Source organism: Salmo salar, chromosome 01 (genome assembly GCF_965601325.2).
Source record: "Salmo salar chromosome 01, fSalSal1, whole genome shotgun sequence".
NCBI classification, from domain to species: domain Eukaryota; kingdom Metazoa; phylum Chordata; class Actinopteri; order Salmoniformes; family Salmonidae; genus Salmo; species Salmo salar.
In genome coordinates, this window is record NC_138291.1 from 160,256,291 (window position 1) to 160,272,583 (window position 16,293).

Genomic DNA, 16,293 nt, shown 5'->3' on the forward strand with positions numbered 1-16,293 from the left:
CTTCATACGGTTACATTTAAAACAATACCTACAAGAGGATTTCACACACAAACTTTGAACGAAGCTGGACAAAGAACCAATCGGTCAATCAATCAATAAACCAATGGACTGGATCCCTCCCCCATACCGTCTCTGTTGGAGAGCAGCAGCACCAGTCCATTGAGGCAGGTGTCTGTGACCTCAGAGATGTTGGTGGCACACCTGCCTATGGCCTGGATGGTACCGGCAGCAAACTGCTTGTCCTGGCTCTTCACATAGGTCTGGAAAAACCAAAGCACAAGTTGGAGCCATTCACTGTAAAAGGCAATAAATATATGTGCCAGAGATGGGTAAAGGGTTTGAATGTAAAAAAGAGGAAAAGAGAGAGAGAGAATGAAAAAGATAGAAAAGGAGAACGAGGAGAGAAAAACTTACCTGGAACTCTCTAAGGATGGTGGAGATGTTGGCTTCGTTGGCCAGGCTGGTCAAGATCTCCAGCTGGGGAGTCCAGACAGATCTGATCACACACCTGAACTCATCTCACAGTTTACTTTTACATTAACTAGGTCATCATGAGGGCGCTTACCTTGAGTGATTTGATGTGGGTGGCATCTGTGGATCTCACATAAAAACTCTTCATGTAAGGTTCAAACATGCCCTAGTGAGACAACACCAACACATACAGTTCAAAACATGCAGTGTGCCAATACATCTATGCACGCTAAATTACAACTAAAAGGACCTACTACTACAGATGTAGGATCTTAATTTGACCTAGATATTGTCACATCAAAATAATCCTGCAGCAACAGGATTTTAACGTTTAATCCATAATGTTGCTTGATTGGTGGTTAGGCAATTAGCTGGCCATATGTAGGTTACATGAAAAGTGCAATCCTGTTAATATACAGTGCACTCGGACAGTATTCAAACCCCTTCCCTTTTTCCACACTTTGTTACAGCCTTATTCTATTTTCTTCCCTCATCAATCTACACACAATACCCCATAATGACATAGCGAAAACAGGTTTAGACATTTTTGCAAATGTATTAAAAATAAAAAAACAAATACCTAATAAGTATTCAGACACCTATGAGACTCGAAATTGAGCTCAGGTGCATCCTGTTTCCCTTGATCATCCTTGAGATGTTTCTACAACTTGATTGGAGTCCACCTGTTGTAAATTCAGTAGATTGGACATGACTTGGAAAGGCACACCTGTCTATATAAGGTCCCACAGTTGACAGTGCATGTCAGAGCAAAAACCAAGCCATGAAGTCGAAGGTATTGTCCGTAGAGCTCCGAGACAGGATTGTGTCGAGGCACAGATCTGGGGAAGGGTACCAAAAAATGTCTGCAGCATTGAACGTCCCAAACAAACAGTGGCCTCCATCATTCCTAAATGGAAGAAGTTTGGCACCACCAAGACTCTCCTTAGAGCTGGCCGCCCGGCCAAACTGAGCAATCAGGGAGGTGACCAAGAACCCGATGGTCACTCTGACAAACCTGGCACCATCGCTACAGTGAAGCATGGTGGTGGCAGCATCATGCTGTGGGGATGTTTTTCAGCAGCAGGGACTGGGAGACTAGTCAGGATTGCAGGAAAGATGAACGGAGCAAAGTACAGAGAGATCTTTGATGAAAACCTGCTCCAGAGCACTCAGGACCTCAGACTGGGGCAAAGGTTCACCCTCCAACAGGACAACGACCCTAAGCACACAGCCAAGATAACTCAGGAGTGGCTTTGGGACAAGTCTCTGAATGTTATTGAGAGGCCTAGCCAGAGCCTGGACTTGATCGAACATCTCTGGAGAGACCTGAAAATAGCTGTGCAGCGACGCTCCCCATCCAACCTGACAGAGCTTGAGAGGATCTGCAGAGAAGAACGGGTGAAACTCCCCAAATACAGGTGTGTCAAGAAGACACGAGCCTGTAATCGCTGCCAAAGGTGCTTCAACAAAGTACTGAGTAAAGGGTCTGAATACTTATGTAAATGTGTTAGTTCAGTTTTTATTTCATACATTTCTAAAAAACAGTTTTTGCTTTGTCATTATGGGGTATTGTTTGTAGATTTATGAGGGGGAAAAAACTATTTAATCCATTCTAGAATAAGGCTGTAACATAACAAAATCTGGAAAAAGTCAAGGGGTCGGAATTCTTTTCGGAACGCACTGTAACTGTGTGTTCGTGTGGGTTTTCAGTGAATTTATCTAAATCAAATCTCATCTACATTTCCTGCAGGAAAATGATCAGCAACAAAATAGTAATCAAATTAAGACCCTACATCTGTAAGGGTGTCTGTCCTGACTAGGGATTTTAATGGTTAACCGTTAGTCAGTTAGCCACTGAAAATACATTTGACCAGTCATGCTTGGTATTTTGATATTTATTAGGACCCCCATTAGCTGTTGTGAAAGCAGCAGCTACTCTTCCTGGGGTCCACACAAAACATGAAACATGACATAATACAAAACATTAATAGACAAGAACAGCTCAAGGACAGAATTTCATCAATTTAAAAATAGCACACGTAGCCTACATATCAATACATACAACTATCTAGATCAAATAGAGGAGAGGCGTTGTGCCGTGAGGTATTGATTCATCTGTTTTTTTAAACCATGTTTGCTGTTCATTTGAGAAATATGAAATGGGAGTTCCATGCAATAATAGCTATATAATACTGTACGCTTTCTTGAATTTGTTTTGGATTTGGGGACTGTGAAAAGACCCCTGGTGGCATGTCTGGTGGGGTAAGTGTGTGTGTCAGAGCTGTTTGTAAGTTGACTATGCAAACAATTTGGAATTTAACACAATGTTTCTTAATAAAATAAGTGATGCAGCCAGTCTCTCCTTATCAGTATATAGGTTAATTTGCATAATTTTGTGGAATTAAATTGTGTCAGAATTAAACAAAATCATCAGTCAAAACAGGAACAGTGTCTGGGTCAACCGGAATTATTATTTTGCAGACATTTGTAATGTAAGGTGGGTTTATAGAGTCAGAAAGTAGCTTTCTTATGTCAACTATAAGGCCAATGATTTTTATAACTAACCAATATGGCTGTCTCGGCTGAGCCGCAAGCAAGCCAGAGATTCATTGCTAGGCAACTCACAGATGCAGACTGCAGGGAGCAGTGGGAGAGAGAGGAGCAGCATGAAGCAGCCAACAACAGCAGCTAAGCTAGCAACCAAAAAAGTTTCACAGCCTTTCTCTCCTGTTCTACTGGTTTTCATATCAACTTTCTTTCATTGTCCAGAAGCCAAAGGCACAATCCTTGTCATATTAACAACCCAGCCTAGTTGTTGCATATTTCCATTTATTTACAGAGATGTTTACAGAGATGTTAATCTCTGTCACATGAAATGGATTGCATCAGGTGTCTTTTAGAACAGTGTCTTCCTGCTAATTTCATTTTGGCATATGTTGAAAACGATCTATTCCATTCTCTACTTCACTACAGTAGTTGCATGTTCAATAATGAGAGGATAGGCTTGCTATTGTCGCACGTTTTTTAAGCTCTTAATGAAAAATGGCTGTTCCTTCCATGCATAGTATTTTTTGATGGTCAAGTCATTTTACTGTTTGGAATAAATATAACTGTTTGCTAACCGGTTAATGGGGGTTGGTTTGTCAGCAACAAAATGGAACAAGATTTGCATCCCTAGTCCTTACCTTTCTCTGGATGGACATGGTGGCTATGTTCTGTAACACAATGTATTGCACCTCTCTAAGAGGGAGAGAGAGGAAATATTAAGCCATCGTAAATCCTCAGGAAAAGAATGAGGGGGAAAAATGGATAGAGATAGAGATTACCTGTGGCTTCTGAGCAGTCTGACCAGAGATTTGGTGACAATGCTGACCTCGTTTTTAGGAGCCAGGTGCCAGTACAGCTGGGCTACAGACATCACCACCTGACAGACAGAGGACAACAGACAACAGACAAATCCAACATGGCCGCTTAGCAACACCTCAAATACAGACAGTGTTTTTCAACTCCAGTCATACTGTTCCCACTCTTCTTATTTAGGATGAGTCTCTCTACACTCAGGACACAAAGCTCTTTAAAGCTCCATATATCAAACAGCAAAGTAAGTAAAGTGCCATGTGTTTTTAAGACGAGACGTGTCATTTAGAAGGTAACAGATAGCCGGAGTAAGGACTGAGGAGTCACATTTGGAAGAAGTGACGATAAGTGTCGGTAAGATGGAGGGCCGCAGTGTGTTTTCTCTGGTAAAGACATAACATGTCACATTGTAATCAACACACTCATTTGGGACCATTTTTCCTCCTGCTGCTACACTGCCACACAGACCTTGAGTCTCCTGGGTGATGGAGCTCTGCTCACAATGTGTGTGTGTGTTACACGATGGGTGTGTTCCTGTGTAGCAGCGGCAGAATCAGTGGTGGCACGGCGTAGCCTTGGTTCCAGAGACAGCATTGAGGGAGGAGTGAGAACTGAACCACACGCTCAGACGCCTTCATCAAGGCTGCCTGTATCCCTCACAGCAGGTTGAAGAGCAGACACACACACACACACCACTTACTGCTGTGTGTGTGTGTGTGTGTGTGTGTGTGTGTGTGTGTGTGTGTGTGTGTGTGTGTGTGTGTGTGTGGTGTTTGACTCACGGCAGTGTTTCTGCTCTGTAGTAGAGGCTTGGTGTTCCTGAGCAGCAGTCTGTGGTCGGGGTCCATCATGTAGGGCTTGGCCTCTGTCTCATCTCTAGTCTTTTCCTCATCAGACTCATAGAACGCCCTCTCACTGTGCTCATCAAACACACCGTCCTGAAACACACACACACATTACACATTTCATTTCACTCTGTTATTCACAGCACACACATTTACTTTCACTGTGAAACACAGCACAGGCACAAACACCATAAAGGTCAATCTGATAGCACATCAGCCACATCTTACCCACCAGGTGTCAACTCATCAAATTCAAAGCCAGATGCACACACACATCTAGAGGTTGCTTGAAGATGAGCTGGACACCTGTACAACAGTTAAAAGGTAAAGAAACTTTGCACATTGTGCTCGCAAAATATCACTCGTTTTTTTACTGTGGTAATTGCTCATTTTTTGCCTTCCAACCTTGGTAAAGTTATGACAATAAACAACAGCTACTGAGGACACGTTTTGTGTAGGGGTTTCCTTCCAAATCCTCATGTTCACACAATGACTGCAACGCTGGGTGAAAAATAACTGAATATAGACTTACATTACCAACACATACTTACTGACAAATGTCTCCCAGTAGACAAATGTCTCCCAGTAGACAAATGTCTCCCAGTAGACAAATGTCTCCCAGTAGACAAATGTCTAACTTCGTGATTTATTTACTGTAGGTTATATTTGACTCATCATATTGAAGAAATGATTGCTTTAATTACTTTAGTGATGATGATGTCTATTGGTCCTTTACCCAAGACATTTCCTGGTTGGCTTTAAAGAGACATTCAAGACAAGCCATTACTTAAAAGGGGCAATCTGCAGCTGCTACATACATTTTTGGACATAATTATTTGTACCCATTTATTCTTGAAGAATATAACTTATGAATGCCTCATGAGCTTAGTTCAACTGTCGTACCCCATCAGAACGCAAAATATAAGCCTGTTACTCCAATATATAAGTTCACTCCAAAATATAAGCCTGTTACTCCAATATTTGTAAACAAAGTAAATGTAAACAAAAACTATAATTTTGATATCATGGATTGTCAGTCCTTGCATACATAGCAGTCAATGACAGAAACAGGGAAACCGCTTTGTTACTGTTTTAACGGCTGAGTTCCACTTTAAATGATCACACTACATCTCACACTGTTCTTGTACAATCTTATAAAGCATGTTTCCCCTTTGCTTCCTCTCCCCTTCATCTCTCACCTCTTTCCAGGGGCTGGTGAACTGTGTCCTGGCGTAGCGTGTCAACATGGAGATGATGACCACCTGACCCCACTCCTCCACGTCCACTAGCAGGTTACAGAGTTTACGGTAGTTCTTATGGATCAGGTCAATACGGTCCGGACACACCTCCTCAAAGGCCATCACAACGCTGCCTGCTACCAACTAGAGGACAGGAGGAGAGAGAGGAGGTGTGTTACTGTAGGGCTGGAGCAAAAGCCTCATCAACTCCAGAATCGGCGTTGGAGACCCATGCTCTAGCCTGGGCACATCATAAGCCACCTTGGTTAGAAAGACTGTACTTCATGATCTAACAGAAATAATTAGGATGTACAGTTAGATTATAATAAACAAAAACTCAGGCACCACACAGGAGAGGAATAACTGGGAAGAAAACTACAGCATTTTAAGTCTTCACTAAACTAATCTAACTTGTCATTGCCATGGGCTCCCGAGTGGCGCAGCGGTCTAAGACAGTGCTAGAGGCGTCACTAGATAACCTGGTTTGATTCCAGGCTGTATCACAACCGGCCGTAATTGGGAGTCCCATATGGCGGCGCACAATTGGCCGAGCATCGTTGTAAATAAGAATTTGTTCTTAAATGACTTGCCTAGTTAAATAAAATAAAAATAATAATAAATCCATCAGTAACATAACATGTCCAACATTTCTCATAATTTTTATTTCAGCTCATAACTAATTGAATGTTCTATTCATGAGACAAGAGAAAGGGGGAAGCGGGAGGATGGAAGGAGAGAGGAAGGGGAGGGGGGCAATCAAGTACATTTTATTGGGAGAAAAAAATCCATTTGTCTGGTCCATGTTCTATCCCTATAGTGCTGCTGGCTGGCTGGCTGGCTGGCTGATTGACATGGCTATGTATTAATATGCAAACAGTTTCAACACAGAGAGGCGAGGGGGAGAAGGAAGGAGATGGGGAGCGGAATTCGGTCTCTCTCATTACAACAGACGGGACCCTGGTGGCCACTGCAGAAACCCTGTACATTTACCCATCAGCCTCACCATGCAGCTGTGTTGATTGTGTGTGTGTGTGTGTGTGTGTGTGTGTGTGTGTGTGTGTGTGTGTGTGTGTGTGTGTGTGTGTGTGTGTGTGTGTGAGAGAGTGTGTGTGTGAGAGTGTGTGTGTGTTTGAGGCCCTCTTACAACTGGGTAGCTGGGAAACAAAGTGTTAATCATTCAACAATCTGGACAGCTTCAGAGAGTAGGCTGCTACATCACTTTTAAAACTTTATACAATGGGTGTGTCTAACCCTGGACGCTGATTGGTTAAAACCGCATTCCAGCCATTGTCTATGCCACAAGTGACCACCAGCTAAAGCTATGATGTTGAAATGCCTATTTACGCTGTTCCATCTCACTGCGCAATCCACTGTCTCATCAGCCCAACCAGAAATTGTATAAACTTGAGCTCCACTGTAAAAAGCATGTAGATATTATTTCCCATTTCTTTTAGACTAGCAATTGGTTTTCAATAACGGAGATGTGTATAAACCTTGTCTGTCTCTCTGACATTGGAAACAATGTTTCAATATTGAAATTCTATCTCTGGCTGTCCCATAGTAATGAATGTGCAGGAGTCGGGAAGAGACAAAGGCAGGCAGATTTTCTCAGCCAGTCGAAATCATGAATCAGCATCATTTTATGGATATATACAAAGTCATTTCAATAGAAAACAGTTCAAATGAAACAAAATGCAGCTAGTTTGTAGTCTTTCCAGCTTCAGTTTGAAGTGATTGTGTTAACTGTGTTGTTGGCTAGCTCCTCTGAACAACAGTGTCCTGACGAATCTTTGCCAGGGGAAATCACACATCATTAGCTTATTGTTATGGATGTCTCCAAATAAATGTCACTTGAAAACAGCTTAAACAAAGGCAAATGCAGCTACATTGCTGTTATTCTGGCTACACTGTTTGGCATAACTGTAAGTTAGCCTTAGTTGACTCGTTAGCAAGCAAGGAATAAGAACATTTAAAACGAACGACTGGGTCACGTCTCTGACAAACGAACTGATAGAACAAACGAACGATCAGCCAACCGACCTGGGTAGCAACCCTAGATTTGTGTAGGGACCATATATTGTGGAAGGATGAAATAGTATGAATCAATTAATAAAAATAATTTGAATATGTTGGTAAACCGTTCGTGCCGACCCTCGAGTTCGTCTCGGGCCTAACAACACCCGTGCCAATATATCCTCCAAACACCAGCTTCCTGGGCATTATCACTTAAATAGAAAGGTGTGTGAGATAAAATGCATGTTTGGGAGCAGCCGAACTTTGCAACCACAAGTACGTTTTTCAACCAAAAACAAGCTGTGTACAAAAACAACCATATGGACGAAATGAATCAAAACAGAGGCAAGGAACGTAACATTGTTTAAGCACTCAGTTTAGCAAGCAATTAGGAAATCCACAGGCAATAAGAAAACTCATAAGCAGAGTTTAACAGAGCTTGTGGTTTATAATTGGAAAGCGGCCTAATTGGGTAGTGTGTGGTTTATAATTGTTTTGCACAGTGTGCTTGGTCTCAGAACTAACAGATGCTGGATGTAAAGTTCCAACTCTGCAAACGTCATCTAGTTTAGAGACCTCATGTTGGAGTTCAGTACAGACAGGACTTGAACAGGAGCTTTGCGAGTGTAAGTGAGTGTGTGTTTGCGTGTGTGTATCAGTGGATACACTGATGTTCCTAGTATCTCAGGCCTGTTGTGCTCCCTCCCCCTCTCTCAACTACCCCCATTAGACACAGCTCCAAGGTAAACTACATGCATCATCAACAAAACTGACACCCCAATCTATGGAGTTGGCACCCATCCTCCCTCCTTTCTTCCTTCCTCTCCCCTTCACCCTCCCTCCCTCCTTCTTCGCCCTCCCTCCCCCACCTCCAACATATTATCTACACTGCGTGACAAGCCAGTAATGGAAAAATCACACTAAGCAAATGGTTCCTCTAATAACAATACATTTCCTATAAAATTATGAAGGGCCCAAACCGTTTCCTTGCATCTATTTTGTCATGAATTCTAATTAGGGTGCCAGGGAGGTGCCAGGGAGGTGCCAGGGAGGCGGCGAGTGCTGGGTCATCACACCAGCGACGACGCCTTGATTGATGGCATGGCGCAGGGTCGGTGGGCCTACCCTCCTTGCATTCTCTCTCTCTCTCTCCTCCCTCCCTTTTTCTCTTAAATTAATGGGTATCCCACCTAGCCCCTAATCATACCACACACACACACCTCTCTGTTCTCATTTCAATTTTGCAGGGGGTGGCGCGGGGGGAAGCAGGGGGGGTGGGATGGGATGGGATGGAAGGGATCGATCATTTATCTTGTAATGGCTGGATAATAGATCCATCACAGTAAAACAGCTGCACAACCTCCTGTGTTGTTTCTCTCTCAACAGCCCTTCTCTTCTGATTCTCTGTTTATACCATCCCCTCTTTAACCAGGGGTGTCACACACATTTAGCCTAAAGGGGCCGTCACTGTTCAGACCAACGTCAGGAAGGCCACTTATTGGCTCAACAACTAAATGTGTATTATATTTTTACACCTATACAGATTTATACTACTTACATCAAAATACCCCATTTTCTTAACAGCATAACTAGGAATTCACTTTTTTTTCTGAGAATTCAAATTTTCACAACACCCAATCACCTAGAATAATCAAGGCTAGTTTTAGAGTAGAATTTGGGTATGGATGGTAGGCCATAAACGGCTACTGAGCCGCATGTCAGTCACCTCAGCTTTATACATTCCCTCATCAGGCTAATCACACCATGTAAAGGAGTCTAGTTACGGCAGATCTGAAATTCTAAATCTGAACGTGAAGGGAAATATCAGCTTAGGTGTTTACTTTCCTCTAGGGGAAAACTGCTTAGTCTGCAAAGAGCATTTTGTGACACATACATCAAATGCACTTGAAATACTGCTGTGGGATCAACAGTCATAAAGCAGGTAATGTAAGACGCATGTAAAATATATTCAGAAGTGATTGTTATGATACTCCTAAGAGTGAATAAATCCAAATAGGCCTACACTTTGAATGAAAGACCAAAGGCAATATGATAGATCACCGACAAAAAGCAAAGAGATTAAACTGACAAATATGATATAAAAGCTCTGAAATGATTATAACAATCATAACACAAAAATACCCCTGAAAATACATTAGCATTCCTCTCTTTAATCACAGCACTTCTGTGACTGTGCCCTCTATCTCTCTCTGTCCCCCAGCCAGCCAGCCAGCCAGCCAGCCAGCCAGCCAGCCAGCCAGCCAGCCTCAGTGAGAGTGTGTTACAATGGGGAGAAATCATCTATCTTCGTTAGTGACTGAAGCCAAATATGCTATGCATCTGGTCCTGGGCTCTCCAGCCCCCACTGGCCTTAGTGCTACGGATTTGTTTATATAATGAGAAATGTATGCAATGAATACATAATTGAGAGGGGGAGAGTGTGTATGGCTTGTATGTGGTCCTCTGTAGCTCAGTTGGTAGAGCATGGTGCTTACAATGCCAGAATAGTGGGTTCAATTCCTGGAACCACCCATATGTAAAACATGTATGCCCACATGATTAAGTCGCTTTGGATAAACGTGTCTGCTAAAATGTTTTAAATGTACAGGGCATTCTATATGCAAACTTCAGCACGTACACAACTGACATTTAAACAGCCTTTATAAGAGCATTTAGCTATGTATTTATGGTGACTTTCTGAAGAGTACGCGCTATCTATTAACCTAATAGGGGAAGGAGATGCTGTATTTTGTGATGGGCTGGGCTGCTTTAAACACTGGAGTTGGAGAATGCCATCAAGCTAATCTTGAAAAAAGAACTTAGCCGTAGAAAGCAAATTAAGGTGACACCAGCATCAGTGGGAGAATGCCTTTCTAAATGGACAGTTAACTGGGAGTGTCTAAGGATGTGGGTTTAAGTGGGTGCTAACAAAGCATGGCATTGGTGAATGAGCTAAGCTGAGGGGAGAGACTGATAAAGATTGGGGGGACTGTTCTGTTGGACTGGAGCACCCTCTGGTGGCTGGATGGGATTACTGCACCTAGTGGTAGTAGTGACATCATGGATTTGGTTTGAATTAATTAAGGGAGGGACTGACTGTTGAACAGATATGATATCAAATACTCCCTCCACCACTCCCTCCCATCCCTCCACCACTCCTTCCCATCCCTCCACCACTCCCTCCCATCCCATCCCTCCACCACTCCTTCCCATCCCATCCCTCCACCACTCCTTCCCATCCCTCCACCACTCCTTCCCATCCCTCCACCACTCCTTCCCATCCCTCCACCACTCCTTCCCATCCCTCCACCACTCCTTCCCATCCCTCCACCACTCCTTCCCATCCCTCCACCACTCCCTCCCATCCCTCCACCACTCCTTCCCATCCCTCCACCACTCCGTCCCATCCCATCCCTCCACCGACAGGCTCTCCACATATTGTATTAATGGGGACCAGGTTAAGATGAACTTTTAAATCGGGACCCAAGCACGGTGTACCTAACCTTCTCCAGTGGCAGAGATGACATCACCTCCTTAACCCACTGCATAAAGGAGGGTGGCTTTGCAGATTTCCAGTGGAAGAGGACAAGGCGGCGAGCTAGCAGATGTGTGGTAGTAAATGGCAGTGAACGGGTTTGGGTTAACAGTTGTATTACACATATGTGAGAATGCCTAAAAAAAAAAATGGGGTCCCAGAAGCCACTCAAATATTGGCATGACCAAAACATGTGTCCCACAGTCACTGGAATCCGGTTGCATCTCAAACACTTGGGGTCAACATTTGGATATATTTTTGCCAATCTGTTATTTGAGTAATGGAGATGGTGCAAAACTTTGAACTGAATGAGCCCATGTCTTATGCAAAATGACGAGGTGTGGATACGCTCAATACTGTTTTGCCATATATCATCGGGTAGCTCACAACCCATGTCTTGCTCCCATGCAGATTTTGAATTTGCCAAGGAAGGTGGATTAATGTTCTGTATTATGTCGTATAATCTGGAGATTGTGCCCTTCAGATAAGGGTTAAGATCTAAGCACCTCTCGACTGGACACTTAGTAGGCTCGAGTGGAAATGAAGGGAAATGTTTTTTGGCAAAGCTGCGAGTTTGCAGGTACCTAAAAAAGTGGGTATAGGGAATATTATGGTCAACCCTCAGAGTATCGAATGAGACGGATGTGGGTCACAAAAAAACACCAGACCATTCCTACGCCAGAACTGGAATGCCGTGTCAATCTGTGACGCTGGGAAGAGATGATTAGATGTTCATGGGGAGAAGCCGCTTGCTTGTTTAAGGCTAAAGTGATTTCGGAATTGGGACCAGACTTTAAGGGAGTTCTTGACAATGGGATTCAAAACATGGGTGCCAAGGTTCATGGGTATCAAGGAGCACAAGAGCGAGACAGGAGAAGTTGAAAGGCTTGACTGTAAACTCAATGATGGCACAAGTTGGACCATCCTTGTTTTCAAATGTAGAAACCCAATAAACACATTTAGATATATTTGCTGACCAGTAGTAGCGTAAAAAAACTGGGAAGTCCTAGCCCACCTGTGGGCTTAGGTCTCTCTAGATATACCTTTCTCATTCGTGAATTTTACTTATAAAAATGAAGTTGGAAATGTAGCTGTCCAGTTGTTTAAACATCGATTTTGACAGAAAAATGGTAATCATTTGGAATAAGTACAAAAACATAGTCATCTTAACAGAATTAATGTGACCTGCTAATGAAATGGGAAGAGACGACCACCTTATAAAATCCTGCTTAATGCGCTCCAGGAGTGTTTTTAAGTTGTTTAAACAGAGCCTTGAATGAGCGTGTGACCTTTATCCCCAAATTAGTAAAGACCTGAAGCTCCACCTTAAATGGGAAATCGGCATACCCAATTCCTTCTAACTGATTAATGGAGTGTCGTGGAAAATGACATAATTAGTCATGCTATCCCGTGTTTTACTGCTTAAAGAATAGTCTCTTGTTATATGCGAGTGTTTTTCTAACCTGATACAAACTTGTCTTGGTGTGACTTAGTCATGAGACTTGGCTTACAGCTAAGAGACATTTGGGTGCAACCGCAGCATGTGAAATCCCGTGGGTTTACCATCTACAGAAAGTCACATGTATGGAACCTTGCAGAAAGGAGTACAATATAGTGTTTGTTGTTGTGAAGACAGTTGAGCCCTCGGGCCATCAACCTTGTGCTATCTTAAATTTACACAGACAACGAATTACCTTTTACACACTATCTGCTGACTGCCACGTATACAGAAAGGGGTTGTATGTATTTTCTCTATAAAAGCATTGAACCAGCACTGTTCGTTGAGCTTTCAACTATGCACCTGATGCTCTACCTTGATTCACCATTTTTGATAATCTTATGATAAAGTGTTGTTTGAAATAATCTACAGTCTCTCTTCCCTTTGATTAGATATTCCACGACAAATTGGCGACAGCGGTGGGATGCTAACTTCGCTTGCTGATTGCTCCGAGGAGACTGAGGTTAAACTGCGCGCAGGGGCTTCGTTAAACGTGGCTCAGGGTACCACACACTCCGACTACTAAAACGGAGCAGAGGGGGACCCACCTTGGACCTGCCATGAGTGTCAGTGAGTGGATACGTCATTCCGGACAGATAAATTCAGAGTGAGAATGATTTTCTTTTAAACATCGAAAATCCTGTTCTAAGAACAGGTTGTGCACATTATGTCTTTGTTGTAGAAAAGACACCCCTAGCTGTAGCAGAGTTATTTCTGAATAGGGAAAGTCCTAGAAGTAATTCTAGGGAAAACATCCTATTGAAGCAGGGTGACCCTGTAGGAGCAGGGTACATCTCCGATTGGGATTTTTTGTTGTTGAAACAGAAGTATCCTGGTTAGAGACAGTGGTTGTGTTTCTCTGTTGAAGCAGAAAAACAGCCATGGGATGATATGACATGGTTACGAGTTATGTGATTCCAGGGCACAATCCTGAGATAGAAAACATATTCCTGCTAAAAAAATAAACAAAAATGTAAAGAAAAATAACATGGGAAAAAATTAAATAATAATATATATATATATATATATATATAAAACACTGTAAAATAAAATGAATCAGTGTACTGGTAAAACAGTTGGTTATGATAGGGAAACCAGCTATACATTTAAACCCTACACGGAAATGTGCATAGAAGGAACTACCATGTGGGTACATTTAAAATTACATAGAATAAAAAAATAATATTATGATGGAGGAGAAATGACTCTTCAAATTATAAGGAAGACGTTCCTAACCAAATACTGTTTGTTTGTTTTTGTTTCCTGACTGTGTGTATTGACAAGAGATTTATATTATGGACGGACGATGGACCCTATCAGCCCGACTGGCTGCACTGTGTGATCGAATAAAGGAACACATTCTCCAGTAGTAAATTGGCAGACGTTCCAGTATCGGTTCTAATACAAGGTATTAAAACCGTTACCAATTAAAAGGCACCAATACCATAACTACTCTCCAGAGAAGTAGGTATCACTACCTTAGAAAATTGTTTAATTGGCATATATTAGAGCAGTAAGTGAGTAAATCTAAAACACTCTGGCCACATTCAGGAAGAGGAATACTATAGCAAAGCCATAGAGGTACTAAAAGAAGAGCAAGAGCATTTTACCAATTTGGCTAGAATATGGGGTGAAGAAATCTAAATTACAGATAAAATTGGGCAGCATTTCCCTGCTGATGGAAAATTCCAATATAATAAAGAATTCAGATGCTATTGTGAGTTGGCACAATGACATTAAATGAAAGTCTAAGGCTCAATACGTCAGCGTTTTGATGTCACCGTTCTATCGGCAGAGGAGAAAAATCGCTAGAACCAACAGTAGCAATATTTGTACTCAACATACCCGCTCTATTTGTGAAGTAAATTGAGTACGTAGTATGCTTATTTGTCATAAATACAAATTCATTGCTTTAACTAATTATGACAAATGTTAAGAAAATGTTGAGCAATGTTATAAAGTAATGACTTTTAAAATCAAGTTGCGTTATGTTGGCTGACAAATTTGTTGGATCAACACTGCTCTTTGGCCAGAGCGGGCAGTGTGTGCACTAAACAGTCCGAATTTCCAAAACACACAAAGTAGTAAAATGTCGAACTATTATTTGTTATGCTAACGAGCTAGCATGAGGCTGCATAGCAACAGCATCAACTTCTGGTAGACATGCAAAGCTCAACATAAAGGTTACAATATACTAAAATTAACAAATAGTATACAGTATGAAGTACAGTTGAAGTCGGAAGTTTACAAACACTTAGTTTGGAGTCATTAAAACTTGTTTTTCAACGACTCCACAAATTTCTTGTTAACAAACTATAGTTTTGGCAAGTCGGAAAGGACATCTACTTTGTCCATGACAAGTAATGTTTCCAACAACTGTTTATAGACAGATTATTTCACTTATAATTCACTGTATCACAATTCCAGTGGGTCAGAAGTTTACAAACACTAAGTTGACTGTGCCTTTAAACAGCTTGGAAAATTCCAGAAAATGATGTCATGGCTTTAGAAGCTTCTGATAGGCTAATTGACATAATTTGAGTCAATTGGAGGTGTACCTTTGGATGCATTTCAATGCCTACCTTCAAACTCAGTGCCTCTGCTTGACATCATGGGAAAATCAGAAGAAATCAGCCAAGACCTCAGAAAAAAAATTGGATAACTCTACGAGTCTGGTTCATCCTTGGGAGCAATATCCAAACACCTGAAGGTACCACGTTCATCTGTACAAACAATAGTATGCAAGTATCTACACCATGGGACTACGCACCCATCATACCACTCATAAAGGAGACGCGTTCTGTCGCCTAGAGATGAACGTACTTTGGTACGAAAAGTGCAAATCAATCCCAGAACAGCAGCAAAGGGCCTTGTGAAGATGCTGGAGGAAACGGGTACAAAAGTATCTATATCCACAGTAAAACAAGTTCTGTATCGACATAACCTGATGAAAGGCCGCTCAGCAAGGAAGATGCCACTGCTCCAAAACCGCCATAAAAAAAGCCAGACTACGGTTTGCAATTGCACATGGGGACAAAGATTGTACTTTTTGGAGAAATGTCCTCTGGTCTGATGAAACAAAAATAGAACTGTTTGGCCATAATGACCATCGTTATGTTTCTGAAAGAGCTGCAAAATCTGGACCCCTACAAATCAGCCGGGCTAGACAGTCTGGACCCTGTCTTTCTAAAATGATCTGCCAAAATTGTTGCAACCGCTATTACTAGCCTGTTCAACCTCTTTCGTATCGTCTGAGATTCCCAAAGGTTGGAAAGCTGCCGCGATCATCACCCTCTTCAAAAGGGGAGACACTCTAGACCCAAACTGCTACAGACC

At 42.2% G+C, this 16,293-nt stretch overlaps 1 protein-coding gene across 4 annotated transcripts in view; it reads right to left on the minus strand.

Moving 5' to 3' along the window:
* The window catches only part of LOC106568153 (adaptor related protein complex 3 subunit beta 1), an 85,895-nt gene that overhangs the window by 42,513 nt on the left and 27,089 nt on the right, over positions 1 to 16,293 (minus strand). For all 4 annotated transcript variants that reach the window (XM_014138251.3, XM_014138242.3, XM_014138233.3 and 1 more), the window contains exons 7-13: positions 5,873 to 6,055; positions 4,611 to 4,766; positions 3,798 to 3,895; positions 3,657 to 3,711; positions 566 to 637; positions 415 to 477; positions 128 to 260 (exon numbers count right to left, since the gene is read on the minus strand). In XM_014138251.3, coding sequence (XP_013993726.1) covers positions 128 to 260; positions 415 to 477; positions 566 to 637; positions 3,657 to 3,711; positions 3,798 to 3,895; positions 4,611 to 4,766; positions 5,873 to 6,055 — 760 coding nt within the window. The remainder of the gene's footprint in view (positions 1 to 127; positions 261 to 414; positions 478 to 565; positions 638 to 3,656; positions 3,712 to 3,797; positions 3,896 to 4,610; positions 4,767 to 5,872; positions 6,056 to 16,293) is intronic.